Source organism: Callithrix jacchus, chromosome 2 (assembly GCF_049354715.1).
Source record: "Callithrix jacchus isolate 240 chromosome 2, calJac240_pri, whole genome shotgun sequence".
Lineage (NCBI taxonomy): Eukaryota > Metazoa > Chordata > Mammalia > Primates > Cebidae > Callithrix > Callithrix jacchus.
Window position 1 is genome coordinate 138,195,176 of NC_133503.1, and position 17,472 is coordinate 138,212,647.

At 37.4% G+C, this 17,472-nt stretch overlaps 1 protein-coding gene across 9 annotated transcripts in view; it reads right to left on the minus strand.

Annotated features, from left to right (window-relative positions):
- The window catches only part of TNPO1 (transportin 1), a 95,432-nt gene that overhangs the window by 16,809 nt on the left and 61,151 nt on the right, over positions 1 to 17,472 (minus strand). For all 9 annotated transcript variants that reach the window (XR_013532282.1, XR_013532284.1, XR_013532283.1 and 6 more), the window contains 11 exons: positions 15,064 to 15,124; positions 14,338 to 14,506; positions 10,783 to 10,935; positions 9,663 to 9,888; positions 7,968 to 8,139; positions 6,411 to 6,497; positions 5,128 to 5,235; positions 4,839 to 4,997; positions 4,671 to 4,758; positions 1,000 to 1,098; positions 137 to 232 (listed from right to left, as the gene is read on the minus strand). Coding sequence is in view for 6 of the 9 variants with exons in the window: in XM_035291430.3 (XP_035147321.1) it covers positions 137 to 232; positions 1,000 to 1,098; positions 4,671 to 4,758; positions 4,839 to 4,997; positions 5,128 to 5,235; positions 6,411 to 6,497; positions 7,968 to 8,139; positions 9,663 to 9,888; positions 10,783 to 10,935; positions 14,338 to 14,506; positions 15,064 to 15,124 (1,418 nt within the window). In the remaining 3 variants the exon portion in view is untranslated. The remainder of the gene's footprint in view (positions 1 to 136; positions 233 to 999; positions 1,099 to 4,670; positions 4,759 to 4,838; positions 4,998 to 5,127; positions 5,236 to 6,410; positions 6,498 to 7,967; positions 8,140 to 9,662; positions 9,889 to 10,782; positions 10,936 to 14,337; positions 14,507 to 15,063; positions 15,125 to 17,472) is intronic.

Genomic DNA, 17,472 nt, shown 5'->3' on the forward strand with positions numbered 1-17,472 from the left:
ATTTTATTACTGAGAATATAGCAATTAAATACAAAATAAGCTTGATTTTAAAAGCTAGCTTTGCTTTGGTTTCTCTACGCATATTTTAAAAGGCAACAAATGTTTTCTTCACTGAAACAGTTCAGTCATATGGTACCTGTATTCTCTAACAATGTCTTTGGTGTGTTGGGTCTGTTAATGATTTCTACAAGCTGGTGCAACACCATAGGAATATAAGGCTTCATCTCTATACCTAGAGATCATCCCAAAAAGAAAAAAACAAAAAAGAAAAAAATTGAATGTTAAAACATCAATGTGAAATATTTTGCTTCCCTTATTAACTCTGACATGTCATATAAACAAAGAAATACAAATAATTAAAGTTAAAGCAATTACAAAAATATCAAGAAACCTAAAAATTTATACTTTTTTATTTATTTACTTTGAGACAAAGTTTCACTCTGTCACCCAGGCTGGAGTACAGTGGCACAATCTCAGCTCACTGCAACCTCCCAAATAGTGGAGATTACAGGCACCCACTACCATACCAGGTAATTTTTGTATTTTTTTTTTCTTTTTTGAGATGGAGTCTCACTCTGTCGCCAGGCTAGAGTGCAATGGCATGATCTTGGCTCACTGCAACCTCCGCCTCTCGGGTTCAAGCGATTCTCCTACCTCAGCCTCCCAAGTAGCTGGGAGTGTGTGCCACCATGCCCAGCTAATTTTTGTATTTTTAGTACAGACAGGGTTTCACCATGTTGGCCAGGATGGTCTCGATCCCTTGACCCTGTGATCCGCCCGCCTCAGCCTCCCTAAGTGCTGGGACTACAGGGATGAGCCACTGTGTCCCAAGTAATTTTTGTATTTTTAGTACAGATGGGGTTTCACCATGTCAACCAGGCTGGTCTCAAACTTGTGACCTCTAGTGATCTGCCCACCTCTGCCTCCTGAAGTGCTGGGATTAGAGGTGTGAACCACTGTGCCGGGCCTTATGCTTTTAAATAGGGAAAAAAATCTTACCCATTTGTATGGAGATTTCTCCAATTGCCCACGTGGCATTATTGCAGACTGAAATGAATTCTGGATTTAGGTTGGTTCCCAATATTGGCATGAAATCAGCTAGAAAAAAAATTTAAACTATGTAACAAACTGTTCAATAGCAGTATAATTGTACTTTAAAGGAAGTCTAGGTTGAAAAAGAAATCCAAGCAAGAAATGTTTCACCAAAAAACCACCACCACCACCACCACAACAACAAAATCCCTATCGCAACAGCAATTTAAAAACTAGTGGAAAAAATCTAGGCAATTGTATTTAAAAATATTTTCTTAAAGGGTTGGTAATATTTATCTTAAGAAACTGAAGAAAGCAGTATCTGGCCAATGAACTTTCATATGAAGAAGAAGAGAAAATACAAGTTCGGTTATATTTTACATACTACTAAAAAGAGTTGGTCAGAGTAATCTCTTGTCATCAGACTAAGAAAAGTCATACTGTAAGAGGAGAAAACATAAAAGAATGGAATTTTCTTCAAAGTTAGTATTTCATACACAAATTTAAAAAAAAAAAACAATGATTTTGGCTTTTAAAGCAACTTTCACTCTTGTGCTCTGTGGTCTCTGAATATCATTTTCCACTAAGAAAAGAGGACTCCCACACTACAGGCAAAGGCAGAAAATGTACAAAATAAGTGGACTATCTTGTCATAATGAAGGACCCAGGAGCCAACATAAGTTCTCACTGCAAGCAGTACAAAAGCTTGAACATCATGAAGTCATACTGGCACTAAAAAAAACCAAATGAAAACTAAACTCTGAAACATAACAGATACCTTTGGAGGATGCTAGGAATCAATTCATTATTTTGAAAATGGGTAAATAAAAAAAAGAATCAAGTATTTATCCTGCCTCTGCCATATGATTTTACCTCAGGGTAGTAATTTATTGATATAGGAAATGTCTTTCTATATAGGTATTCTCATTATTAAGTCTCACTCTGTCACCCAGGCTGGAGTGCAGCAGTGTGATCTTGGCTCACTGCAACCTTCGCCTCCCAGTTCAAGCAATTCTCTACCTCAGCCTCCCGAGTAGCTGTGATTACAGGTGTGTGCCACCATGCCTGGCTAATTTTTGCATTTTTTTAGTCGAGATGGGGTTTCACCATGTTGGCCAGGCTGGTCTTGAACTCCTGACCTCATGATCCACCATGCCCAGCTAGTATATTATAATTTTTTAACTCCTAATAAATCAGGAGAAGTAAGCCAGGGTTTCTTCATCTCAGCAGTATTGACAGTTTGGGCCAGATCATTTTTTGTTGAGGGGAAGGGAGGCTGTCTCCTGTATTATGTTTAGCACCATTCTTTGCCTCTACCCACTAGACATCAATGGCACCTCTCCAGTGTTAAACAAAATGTCTCCAGACATTGGCAAATGTTCCCTGAATGTCAAAACTGCCCCTGGTTGAGAATCACTAATCTAGAAAATTATCATGATTGATAACATTTAAAAAAAAAAAAAGGGAGGGACAACTAGACACTATGTACCTCCTTAAGAAAGTACACAATACCATTGATAAAGTCTTAAAAACAAAACAATGTAAATCTCATTAAACCTCAGTCTCTGTATCAAAACAATTTACAGTAAATACAAAGGACAGAGGAACATGTTAAAGACACCAGAAAGATGCAATCAGTAAAATCCACAGAATGGGAAACTCTTTAGAAAAAAAAACATGGTTTAACAAAAAAACAAGAAGAGATAGTATGTACTGAAATATTAAGACTTCTAATGCTATGTTTGAGATTTGCTCCAAAATATCTGAGATCTGTGTGTCTGACCCATGACTGGACAGTTGAAGCTTGATGCTAGGAGGCTTGTTAAATTTTTTCTACTTTTCTATGTCTTAAAAACTTTATAATAAAAAAATTAAATCCTTTCATGTAAGTTTCAACTAAAAAACTAGATTAGATGATAAATATGAGAATGATAAGCTTCCCAAAAGAATTCATTACACTGTTAGGCTTAAACTTGATTTTTTTTTTTTTTTTTTTTAAGACTCGGTCTCACTCTTATCCGCCAGGCTGCAATGACGCAATCCTGGCTCACTGCAACCTCTGCCTCCTGGGTTCAAGTGATTCTCCTGCCTCAGCCTCCCAAGTAGCCGGGATTAAAGGTGCCTGCCACCATGCCTGGCTAATTTTTGTATTTTTAGTAGAGACAGGGTTTCACCATGTTGGCCAGGCTGGTCTTGCACTCCTGACCTCAGGTGATCCGTCCACCTTGGTCTCCCAAAGTTCTGGGATTACAGGTGTGAGCCACCATACCTGGCCAACTTGTTGGTTGCTAATATATCATAATTAATGTTACTATTCAAAGTTTAGAAATGGTTATTCAAAAGAATGACTATGTCAGATGATAAAACATTCAATTAATATTTTAAATTAAGGTTTAAATCAAGTGTTCAAATAATTGTTACCCAACATGCTGATACAGAAAACGGGAAAAAAATCCCATAACTCGTTTATAATCCATAGTTTGAGAACAATTCAGGGTACAATATTCAAGAAATTCCTTATCATTGTCACAAAAGGCCAAGACAAATGTTATGCTATTAAAACAGAAACAACTCATTATTTACTTTTTTTTCTTGAGATGGAGTATCACTCTGTTGCCCAGGCTGGACTGCAGTGGCGAGAGCTAAGCCCACTGCAACCTCCACCTCCTGTGTTCAAGCAATTCTCCCGCCTTAGTCTCCTCCTGAGTGAGTGGGACTACAGGAGCCCACCACCATGCCTGGCTAATTTTTGTATTTTTAATAGAAACGGGGTTTTGCCATGTTGACTAGGTTTGGCTAGTCTTGAACCTCAAACTCCTGATCTCAAGTGATCTGCCTGCCTTGGCCCCCCAAAGTGCTAGGATTATAGGCGTGAGCAACCATGCCTGTCCTCATTATTTAAAGTGACATTTGTTAAAAGTTTTCTGCAATATCTAAAAAGAATGCTGGTTTATTTTATTTTTTATTTTTTAGATGAAGTATTGCTCTTGTTGCCCAGACTAGAGTGCAATGGCACGATCTCGGTTCACTGCAACCTGTCTCCCAGGTTCAAATGATTTTCCTGCCTCAGCCTCTTAAGTAGCCGGGATTCCAGGCATGTGCCACCATGCCCAGCTAACTTTGTATTTTTAGTAGAGATGGGGTTTCTTCATGTTGGTCAGGCTGGTCTCGAACTCCTGACCTCAGGTGATCTGCCTGCCTTGGCCTCCCAAGTGCTAAAATTACAGGTGTGAGCCACTGCGCCTGGCTATGCTGGTTTATTGTAGAAGAAAACCTGATTATTACTATTTCTGTGTACCTCTACCAAAAAGGAGGCTACTCAAAAAAGGATCTATGAACTAGCCTATGGTACCAATGCTTCCCTGATGACGGTCATGTCCTTTACCCTAAAGCATTATTACTAAGCTTTCCTCTAGTCACAGAAGTGCCTAAAAAGCTAAAATGATGGCAAGTGCCAGGAAATATCAGGGGTTCCCTCCATCTTGTCTGTTTCAATCAGAACAGCTTTACTTTAACCAATAAAGTGTACATTTGTAACTGCTGGGATTCCATGCAATTTCAGTTTAATAATAAAAAACAAAGCTGATGTAAAAATAACTTTAAAAAATCATATTCATAGCAGTAGAAAATATTCATACCTATACAAGGCTTAACATGCGGAAAGCAAGCTTTTGTGAGGTCACCCAACAGGGCAAAAGAACTCTGTCGAACTTCTGGCATTTTATCCTACAAGAAAGAAGAAGAAATTAACCCCAATGTGACACAGAGAAACAGGTTTCAATTCATTTTCATCTTCCAAGTCTCACCTGCATGCACTGATACATTAGTGTTAGGATGTTACTTCGGGCTACCAGCTGTTCAATGTTGCCTCCAAGTCCCTCAGCCAGGCCACTCAGCAAATCAAGAGCCACTATCATAAAATCTTTATCTGGAGCTTCATATTGATCTGGGTGAGCATTGTTTAGCTGAAATTAGATACAATATTTTTTGAAAGTTTGTTTTTAATTAACTACTGAAAAAGTTTGTACACGTTATGCCTATCTTTAGAAAAACATCCACAACATCAAGAAGGGAAAGACATTTTAAAATAATTACCATGGCTTGTGCAAGAGTCTTCTGTACTAGGTTTACACAACGCTGATACACAGGCTCACAGTATGGAAGGAAGCCAGACTGCAGTGCTGTGGCAACTGAAGATAGGCACTAGAAAGAATAAAGTACACATGCTAAATTTTCTAGGTATACTGAAGATGATGATGAATGCTTGAAACTGTGCTTAACAGGATCCTGGTCATTCAGGAGCCTACTCTACTAGTTTCTACAGTAGCATTTTTTTTTTCTTTCCAAACCTCTTTTTGGAAGTCATTCACTGTTGTTAGTTTGCCAGCCAATCAGGTCAGGTTTACTCAGAAGAAAAGTTTTTACAAAAAACATTATCCTTCAAGGACAGATTGATTATCATTTGTTCATATATTTTCCTCTAATTTAAGAGGCTCATTTCATGCTCCCATCATGGTCAATGCTGTGAATGGACTTTATTGGGCATATTCTGAGACCCTGCTGGAAAGCAATATATACACAGTTGGCTCTCTGTATCTATGGATTCAACCAATCCTGAATCAAGTATTTAGAATTAAAAAATGATTTAAAGTATACTGGGAGGAGGTGCATAGGTCATATGGAAATACTACACCATTTTACATAGGGAACTTTAGCATCCCTTCATTTTGGTATTCACAAGGAGTCCTGGAAAGAGTCCCCTGCAGAAACTAAGGGACAACTGTATACAAAAAATGAACCATATGATTCTTCTTATTTTGTTGGGCCCAGAAATAGTTGTTGCTCATGGTCACAGAATTTAACTTCTCTGGCTAAGGACAATCCATGGTAGGAGTTGGTGACTCCTGAAATAATGGGGAACAAGAATGAAAAAGACTGAACTGGCTCTATTAATGTCAATTCAACTAAGTTTAAGTGACAGCATTTCACAGTATGTTCAGTTACTAGAGCACCATATAACATTTTGCAACGGGAGGGGTGTTAAAGAAATGTAAGTACACATGGAAACATTTTCAAATTGTAAAATTATAAATAAAGTACCTCCTTACTGGCACCAAATCCCAATACTACTTCCCATATACGTATGAGTAAAAATATATATACCCTGTGTATGTGTCTCCTGGTATAGAGAGTAGATAACATAAGAGAATTTAAAACTATAATTTATTATCAATTAAGTAGAACAGTTTAGAGAATAACATGTATAATTTCCTTCATCTACTTCAGAATATAAATTTATCAACACTTTTCTTATCACATACCCATTTTGGATTTGAACATGTATTTTGGTAACAGATAATATTACTAGTCCTGCATACCTCAAGTAAAGGGAAGAGATCTTTATCTTCATCCTTTAACATGTTCCATTTCTGAATCAGTGGAGGCATTAGCATCTGAATGTATTCCTATTTACAATGATGAAACACATATAAAGTTCTACTATCATATGCAAACAACACCATTTTGAGTCTTTGAAAATTAAAATCCATTTTGAGCAACTGTGTCAAATCATTACAAAAGGCATTTTAAGAGTCATCCTTCCCTCTACATAGTCCCTTTTAAAATTTTCCTTTCTTTTGCCTACCTTTATATTTACATGACCATGTTCTAGTTTTAGATCTAGAACTAGTGATATAGTGATCTTTCAGCCTTTTTGAAATAAAATGTCTATCAATAAATACACAGCTAATCAAAATGTATTACTTCTGAAATCACAATCAATGAAGATCTAAGCTTTTCTCTTTAGTTACAGAGTATTTTTAGTTCTGGCGCTGGGCATGGTGGCTCACACCTGTAATTCTAGCACTTTGGTAGGCTGAGGCAGGCAGATCACTTGACCCTAGGAGTTTGGGGCCGCCTTGGGCAACATGGCAAAACCCTATTTCTACAAAAAACTAGCCAGGAATGGTGGTAGATTGAGCCCAGGAGGTGGAGGTTGCAATGAGCTGTGATCATGCCACTGCACTCTAGCCTAGGTGACAGAGTGAGACTTTGTCTCAAAAAAAAAAAAAAAAAAAAAAAAAAATTCTTTTTAGTCATGAAGCTTTAACAAGTAATATGGCTATTACTATATAGTACATTTTAAAATCAACAGGTAAACTTACATAGATGCATTTGTTGGAAAACAGACATTTAAGTGTCCAACTAAAGAATGATCCATAGAATGAAGTAAATAAACATCATGTAAACAGGGCACAGATTCTAAAGACATTCAGAAAACAAGCCCCCATGAAACCAAACCAAACAACCAACAGCACAGCAAACCTACAAACTGTCCCATACCAAATTTTAAGTGTAACTTAAAAATAAAACAATTTCTTAAGACTTCTGATACAGTAATCATATAGAATAAGTCTTATTCAGCAGGGTATGTGGAGCTATATTAAAATTCTAATACCACTTAAATCCTTAGACAAATCCATCCTCCTCGTAACACTACTGGAAACAAGGCACTTCTACACTATTATTGAGCATTTTAAAACCTATTAACCCAATTTCTAATTGTTTTATACAGTGTACTCCCCATATCTGCTGAGAAAACAAAGGTGTCTAGATATGGTAGATACAAAAACACTAGGAATTAAGTCAAAGTAGACATCCAGATTTATAAAAACTTTTTACCCCTTTGCTTTAGTCATTCTAAGAAGTATCAGAGCATTCATGTGAAATGCTGCTGTAGTTTCCGCACCAAGTATATACTTAGAAGAATATCATTTGAAAGGGGATATACTTGCTGCCTTTGTACGATCTATACTCTTAAAGTAGCAGAGACTATTCACACCTTCTCAAACATTTTCATCTCTAAATATATGCTAACCTATTGATTATAACTATGCTACAGATTATTTTCCAAATAGTTCTTAACAGATACTTACTGGTTTGTTTAAATGATGTCCTACTGAATCTGCTAATGTTCCTATGGCATCATAAAGAATGAGCAGGTTCTTATGCTGGTATTTACTAAATGCAAAGACCAGGGTATCAAGTATATAAGCAAGGTAAGGAACAAGTTCTGTACAAGCCTCCTCTTCTAGGGTAGCAAAGGCACTGTTAATAAAAGAAAAAAATACTTATTGATTGTAAGAGATATCTCTTAATTTCTAAAATGTTGATGTTCCATTTTGCCCAATCAGAAATTTCCTAAAATGGTCTAAGCCATCTGTTAATGAAAGCCCTGGTAATCAGCACTGTGAATTATTTACCGTTTTCTTCTGTAGCACTTAACCATAAATGGTAATTATGTAGTTGTTCTGTATTTCCTATTAGCCTATAAGTCTCAAGATGGCAGGGACTGTAAACTCAGCATTTAGTATATGCTTAACAATTAATAGCTTAAAAAAACTATATACTGAATGAATAAACTATAGGATCCCAAACATAATCTATATCCTCCCTCCCCTAAAAATATTTAGTGCTGTATTAATCACCATAGCTCCCCTGTTCAACTTTGTCTCATTTTACTAAGAATATCTTCCAAATATGACTGCTTCAGATGATCAAGGTCAAACTCAAATTTACTTTCTCTGCTGGGCCTGGTGGCTCATGCCTGTAATCCTAGCACTTTGGGAGGCTGAGGTGGGTGGATCACTTAAGGTCAGGAGTTCAAGACCAGCCTGGCCAACATGGTGAAACCTCATCTCTACTAAAAATACAAGAATTTGCTGGGCACGATGACGCATGCCTGTAGTCCCAGCTACTCAGGAGGTAGAGGCAGGAGAATCACTTGAACCCGGGAGGTGGAGGCTGCAATAAGCCAAGATCGTACCACTGCACTCCAGCCTGGATGATAATGAGACTCCATTTGAAAAAAATAAAATTTTACTTTCCTTTGTTCAACAGTGATTTCTTCCTACTACCCAAGGTCAATGGTAAAAGTAAATCTACTCAAAAAGTAAGAGCTATAAACATAAGCAGAAAGCCTTTTTAAAACATAAAGGTTTGCTCCAGGAAACTGGAATATTTAAAGTAATAAAAGCAACTGCTGCTTTGATCTAAAGAGATAGCCTCCAAACCAACCAACAGAATGGCTACTGGAGCAGAACTACTAAGCACCCAAGAGCTGTAACTGGTAAGTGACTGACTGCAGGTCCATGTGGGACTTTCTATGGAGTTAGGGTGCTTGACCTGTAGTCTAAGGATGTCAATCTGCTCAAACTTAATTATTCCTTCAAGATAGTAGCCCTGTCATCACTACTTCAGATTTCTGAGGGAATTAGGGCATAAAATAATTCTGTTATAATAACTACTGAGTAAGAAAAATGAGCCAAGGAATAAACAGCAAAGTTTGATGTATAGTGTCACATTTAGATCTATAAAATCATCAGGTAAAAGCCACATATGACAAAATTATTCTGGCCAAACAAAATGTATAAAATATGCTAATATGCAAACCCAAAAGCTATAGATCCTGCAAAAAACTCCAAGAAGAAGAAAACTAAGCTTTCTGATGTAACTGGAAAATTTTCAACTATGAAACACTTCATTAAAGGTTTAACACCAACACTCAATCACAACGTTGAAAATTAGTTTTTCACTTCCACAAAGAACACTGTATTATGAATCTGTCCCACCTGCAGGCAGCTTCTTGTACTCTCTTGTTGCTATCCAGGATGCGCTTTAGCAATTCTGTCATTAATGGCTTCAGATATGTGTCTGGTGGCTGGCTGACTACCCAGTGTGCATAGCGGCTAAGAGTCCAGCATGTTATGGAACGCACGAGAGCCTTTTTATCAGAGAGGCACTGAATGAGGTGAGGAATAAGCTCAGGCAAGTATGGAATCATGCCCTGCATGCAACCTAGAAAAAAAAAAATCTTTCAAAATGCTAAATTTTGGTTAACATTATTTTGGTTGATTATGAAAATAAAACATGCATCTATGAAAAAATTCAGAATATTTCCACTGCTATAAACATACGGTAATAAGCATCTTATAGTAGGGTTAGGACCTAATTTTACCTCTGCTGTACAAATTATGGCTTTCAGAAATGCCTATAAAGTGTTTTAATTTCTTTTAATACATGTTTACTGCCAGGACAGAATCAATAATAACCCTTTATATAGAGAGAATGATGACAGTCTTGCCTTATCATGTTTCCTATAACTACCTAAGAAATCAAGAATTTTTCTTTTTTTAAAGGAATGGGGATGCTTCAGACATCAGACCCTTCCATTCTGTTCCCTTTTAAAAAATTTTTTTTATTGAGACGGAGTCTTGCTCTGTCACCCAGGCTGGAGTGCAATGGTGCGATCCGGCTCACTGCAACCTCCACCGCCTGGGTTCAACTGATTTTCTTGCCTCAGCCTCCTGAGTAGCTGGGATTACAGGCATGTGCTACCATGCCCAGCTAATTTTTGCATTTTTAGTTAAGCTGTGGTTTCACCATGTTGGTCAGGCTGGTCTTGAACTCCTGACCTCAGGTGATCCATTCACCTTGGCCTCCTGAAGTGCTAGAATTACAGGCGTGAGCCACCATGCCCAGCCTCTGTTCCCTTTATTATATGTCCTCTTTTCCCTTTATTATAACAAAAACATTTTGCAAAATATATGGCTGGGGTTAGAAGCCAACCCATGGCTGTTTAATACTAGTTAACTGGTTCAAAATAGAAATTCCTTAAAGTAGCCTAGGCTTATTAGTACCTAATAGCAGTAAGAAGCCAACTTATATAATTCAAACTGGACTTAGGCTCACCTTCAGCAATTGCACCTAAAACCAAGATGCCTGATTCTTTAACAACCCATTCATGATGAAAAAGTAATTCTTTCAAAAGGGGCAATATATGTGGCAGAAGTTCATCGCGATACACATTTGCAAGAACGTCTAGGGCAGCAGCAGAACATTTTCCTAAGGAAATATTTAATTCAAAAACATTACATTAACTTCTTATTCAATTAAATAGGAGGTAGTCTGTCACATTAAAACATTTTCTATTAAGATGAATACTTTTTATGACAAGAACTTACTTGGCAAATTAATTGTGAAGACATTGTATTCTGTACACGACTGTCATACTAGAATTCTGTCTACACAGAAAAACTAAAATACTGTTACATTCAATTCAATGCTTATAATATGATGCCCACTCAGTATGATACAATCATGTTAGAATCATGCAGCAAAACAAACATTATTAATTCTACTTAACATTTACAGCAATAGATCATCTAGAATTAAATACACAATTACTTAGCTGGAATTTAGACACAAAACTTGCAACAACAGTCACTAGCACATGAAGAGAAACAAATGCTAAAAAGATTATGGAAGTATAAATCAACTCAGATTTTATTAACATAATAATTCAGACAAGAACAGAAAAATGAAAAGAACAACAAGGTATCATTTCTGTTATGGGTAGGAAGGTGTTCCTGAAAGTTCATGTACTGGAAAACTAATCCCCAAAGCAACAAACACGGGAGGTGGGGGTCTAATAACAGATGATTAGGTCTTAAGGGTTGGGTTCTGCCCTCATAAATAGGTTAATATCATTATTTGCAGGAGTGGGTTAGTTATCAAAAGAATTGGCTTATTACAAACATGAACTGAGCTCTCTCTTATGTGTGTCCTTCTGTCATCAGATGATGCTGCAAGAAGGTCCTCACCAGATGCAGCTCCTCCATTCTAAACTTCAGGTAGCCTGTTATACTAGCACAAAGTGGACTAAGAAAATACCAAAATTTTCCGATGTGAACTAGGCATAGCAAATAGTTAATCACAAACTACTAGACAATAATAAAATCCTTAAAAAAAAATTATTACACTGGCCAGAAATTAACACCTACCCATCAATAAAGATCTTAGTTATACCACATGGTAAAACCACACAACTAAATAGTATACTGACATGCAACAGAAGGAAATCTAAATCTGTATGTACAGATGAAGAATGAGGCATACGATATACAGAAAGAAAGCAGAAGAGTACATATAATCTGATTTCACTTTTAGAAATTGGCTTCTCCTCTAAAAAAGATCTATGTATGTTTATCCAACCATGCACAGAAAAGCTTTGGAAGGATATAAAGAACGGGATGTGAAGACGAAGTGTTCACCCATCCATGTATATTACTTTTGTAGAGTTATCTGTGTAATTATCTTAAGCCATCCTGCTTCCCCAATCTGAAAGTAGGGATATGCTGGGAGGTAATTTGTAATAGTAGTGAACACCATGGGTTGTCTAAATGAGTGAGACTTGTATTCCAATACTAAATGTGCTGTCAGTACTAGCTATGCCAATCCTGGGTAAATTTCTCTATCTGCAGTTTTCTTGCTTACTCAAGGTTGTTGGAAATCTTAAATATAAATATGACTTTATGCTTATCTTTGATTAAATAGGATTTTGATATGCGTGCAAAGTCCTTGGTCTAGTGCTTGGCACATGAGGCACTCTAAAATAGAATGTTAGTTATAGGAAACTAAAGAGGCAACAGAGGAACTACATTATATAACCAAACGAATGACACAGCCCAGACTGGTAATGACTGTCCTTAATCGCTTTAATCACAATTATTAAAAACACTTTGAACTAGAGTAGTGGCTCTAAACTGGGGTGATTTTGTTCCCCCAGGGAACATCTAGCAATGCCTGCAGGCATCACTGGTTGTCCCAATTGTGTTTTGTGCTGCTGGCATCTTTGGGCAGAGGTCATGGATACTGCTCAACACCCTACATGTGCAGGACAGCCCCCACAACAAAGAATTAAGTGCATGATGTGGCATTCATACGTAGAAAAAAAAATGGATTATGTGGCCCAAAATGCCAATAGTCTTAAGGTTGAGACACCCTGAACTAGGGCAGTAGAGATTTAAAAATCAGCAAGCAAGCAAGCAAAATCAGAACACAGGTGTTTAGGTTCATCCCCAATTAGGAAGTGTGGGCTGGAATGCTAGCTCCACAGGTGATGTGATCTGCAGCTAAGGTTGGAAATTAACATATTTTAAAAAGCATATTTCATAAGTTTAAAATATAACAAAGTAACTTATATTATTTTAGAATTACCTATGATAGCCAATTCTCATGCAAATTACCACACAAAAAATACTCATGTTAGAAAAACCAAAAAAGCTTGTGGCAATGTTCTTACAGTATTAAAACATAAACAACCTTTTGAGAAATGATAGTTTAAGAATATTTAAGATAGTTTAAGAATGTAATGATGATAAAGTAAGAGCAGGCCCACCAGGAAAATGCAAACCAAAACCATAAAATATCACTTCACATCCACTAGAATGACTATAAATAATAAAGAGATATAAGGCAAGTGTGCATGTGAAGAAACTGAAACCCTTCAGACAACGCTACTAGGAAAGCAGAATGGTGCAACCACTTTGGAAAACATCCTGGTAATTTCTCAAAAGGTTAAACATACAGTATGACCCCAGCAATCCTTCTCCTCAATGTATACCCAAGAGAACTGGAAACATGTTGGGCCAGACATGGTGGCTCATGCCTATAATCCAACCACGGCCAACGTGGGTGGATCGCTTGAGCCCAAAAGTTCAAGATCAGCCTGGGCAACATGGTGAAACCGTCCCTACAAAATAGACAAATAAATAGAAAACAAAAAATCAGCCAGGTGTACTGGTGCACACCTGTAGTCCCAGCTACTTGGGAGGCTGAGGTGGGAGGATCACCAGAGCCTGGGGAGATCAAGGCTACACTGGGCCATGACTGTGCCACTGCACAATTGTGCAAGCCTGGGTGACAGAGACCTATCTCAAAAAAAAAAAAGAAAACATACATCTACACTCAAAATTGTACATGAGTATTTATAACATCACTACTCAACAGCTACAAAAAGAGAAACACAAATGTCCACCAACCAATGAATGTTTAAATAACAGGTGGCATATTACTATAATGAAATATTATTTCACAATATAAGTGAATGAAGTATTAATATCTGCTACAATATGAACCGTGAAAACTTTATGCTAAGTGAAAGAAGATGGTCACAAAGGACAATGCATTGTATGACGCGATTTATATGAAATGTCTAGAATAGGCAAACCCAGAGACAGAAAATAGACTAGCAGTTGCCCAGAGCTAGTAAACAATGGGGAGTGACTGCTAATGGGTAGAGGTGATGAAAATACATTCTACTGACTGTGGTAATGATTAAACAACTCTCTAAATATACTAAAAACTAATGAATTATATACTTTAATGGGTAAATTGTAAAACAGATGAATTATATCCCAATAAGTTACCAAAGTAGGCAACTGTGCTGTTCCCTTTCTTACTTACTTAGATTCCAGTCAGAAATTGTATCATCATCATCAATTTCATCATCATCATCATCTTCCTCTTCAATTCCATCTTCATCATGCTGCTGAGCCACCGTCCTTGATCGGTGAAAACGTGGCCGTATATCCTGTTCACTATCAGGAATCGTTTCATCTTCTTCAACATCACCCTGTTGTTTTTTTTTTAAAGGAAAATTTTGGTGGCTTTCATTAGATGCTAATAATATATACATGAGCAAGAGAAACAGAATATACAGAGATGTGGTCATGCACAGGATTTTTAAGTATACTTCCAGAGTGATTAAGAATCACTCCCATGTATAGAACGTATTACTTGCAGGGGGGTGAATACACTGACATAACACATTTATTAGATTATATGGCCCTTTCAGCCAACTAGATGGCCTCATTGGCTGGTATAATCTAAGTATATCTGAATCAAATTCAGAGGGGCATATGTAAGAAAATTTTAAAATTAACTCCAAGTAATTAAGGGGAAATTAATGATAACCCTACCAATGTCACCATCTAGTACCAAATCAAGCAAGAATTTATCATTACTCAAACTTACTGCTTCCATCTTTAAACTTCTATAGCCCATTATGGGTAATAGGAAGTCTATTTACAGGAGATCTATTCTCAATGAATCTTTTATTGACCAAATTCAAAGATGTACTAAGTCAATATAAAAAGCATGTTCACTATTGATCAAAAAAAGCCTTCTTACCTTAAGTAGGATAATATCTATATCTGAGTATTTCATGCCATTCACTAACACAGGAATCAACCTATAAAGAAAGAAATTAATGAAACAAAGACCTAAAGATCTCAACAGAATAATTAGGAAGACTTAACCTTATATGTGCTAATAAAACCAGTGAGATAATCACTGGTAATATTGTTTTTGAACCTATTCAGTGATATATGTCTGCTCTCATTTACTGAAGAAATGTTGAGAAAAGGAAGCAGTGAAATATAAAATCCCCTGGATAGGTTTAAGAAATGTTGGCCAGCCAAACTTTCACGCTCAAAGTCCTTCTAAATTCTAAAACAGAACGATTAGTAGTAATTAAACATTATAGCTAGCATAATTCACTAGGTAAGACTTACACAGAACTATAATTTGAAAGCTACAGGCATTCTGCAGGAGAACCAGGTGTATCTGGATCACTAAGAGTTAATCACTGATGATCTTTGTCAACAATTTCAGGGAAATGGTGAGAACAGACATCAGACTATAATATAATGAGGAATTAACAAGATGTGGGTTACAGAAGTGAAGACAGTAAGTCCCACTTGTTTTAGTTATTTTTGAATACAGAAAAAACAGCAGCATGTTTAAAAATTATGGAAAATAAGGCAACAGAGAGAATTTAAGAGTGAATATCTGGTACGGTGAGGTCTCTGGGGGATTAAAAAAAAATTACACTCTACAGACCTTAAATAGAAAATTGGTTAGGAGAGGACAACTCATATGAAAATATTATCTGTGGGCCAGGCGCAGTGGCTCATGCCTGTAATCCTAGCACTTTGGGAGGCAGAGGTGGGCGGATCACGAGGTCAAGAGATGGATACCGTCCCGGCCAATATGGTGAAATCTCATCTCTACTAAAAACACAAAATGTAGCTGGGCGTGGTGGTGCCTGCCTACAGTTCCAGCTAACTCAGGAGAATCCCTTGAACCCAGGAGGTGGAGGGTGCAGTGAGCCAAGATTGCACCCCTGCACTCCAGCCTGGCAACAGAGTGAGAACTCTGTCTCTCAAAAAAAAAAAAAAAAAGAGAGAGAAAAAAAGAAAAGATTATCTGTAAGTTTTGGGGCAAGATAAAGGGTCACCTGCTTTCTTTATAACTGCTCAAAGTGAATTAAGAGAACATCAAAAGAGTGATAAAGGTTTGAAACAGTTGCTCCTGGTGAATAAAGGATAAAAGCTGATCTGGAAAGTGAATTAGCAGATCATGAAGGGTCCACTTGTGGTTGAAGACCACAGATTTCTACAGCCAACCTTCTCCCAGGGGAGTGTAACCTTCCCCAAAGGAAAATTTTTGGTGGCTTGGTTAAAGAGAGTTCAGAGTTCAATTAGTCTAGAGCAGGGCAGACAGATGTTTTGGGTTAGTATAATTTATTTGTGGTTCTGATGTTTGTCAGATAAAGAGAGAAAAAGAATCAGATTAGGCCTAGTGCCAAATCACGAGGTCAGGAGTTTAAGACCAGCTTGGCCAACACAGTGAAACCCCATCTCAACTAAAAACAAAAATTAGCTGGGTATAGTGGCATACGCCTGCAGTCCCAGCTACTCGGGAGGCAGGAGAATCATTGAACTTGGAAGGCAGAGACTGTGGTGAGCTGACATCTCATCACTGCACTCCCTGGGCAACAGAGCAGACTCCGTCTCAAAATAAAAGAATCACTTTAAACACAAAAAGATCGAGGGCCTTGGCATGGGGTGGCAGATGGGCCTAGTAAGGTTTGCAGGAAATAAAGGACTGGCTGGCAAAGCTGGGCAAGTAAGAAAAAATGAAGTCAGACAGTAAGATAGGGAAATTAACTGTGACTACGTGGTAATCTGGCATGTGCCTGATGAAGTCTAATCATGTTAGACAAATTATTATTTTTGAACAGGTCTTATTGTGAAAATTTATCCTGAAGCCCATATGTAGTCATAAAAAACAAAAGTTTTTTTTTTTTCTTTTCTTTTGGAGACAGAGTCTTGCTCTGTCACCCAGGTTGGACTGCAGTGGCGCGATCTTGGCTCACCACAACCTCTGCTACCCGGGTTCAAGTGATTCTCCTGCCTCAGCCTCCCAAGTAGCTGGGACTACAGGTGTGCACCACGATGCCCAGCTAATGTTTTGTATTTTTAGTAGAGATGGGGTTTCACTACGTTGGCCTGACTAATCTTGAACTCCTGACCTCAGGCGATCCATCTACCACAGCCTCTCAAAGTGCTGGGATTACAGATGTAAGCCACTGTACCTAACCAAAAATGAGTTTTTTAATGCAACATCACATAAAGTTAATAATACAGACAATAAACATTTACTAAAGACTTAAATATGCGCTGGGCATTGGGTTGTTTTACAGGAATAATCCACACAACAGCCTTATCAGACATTAATGTACAAGAATAAAGGTGG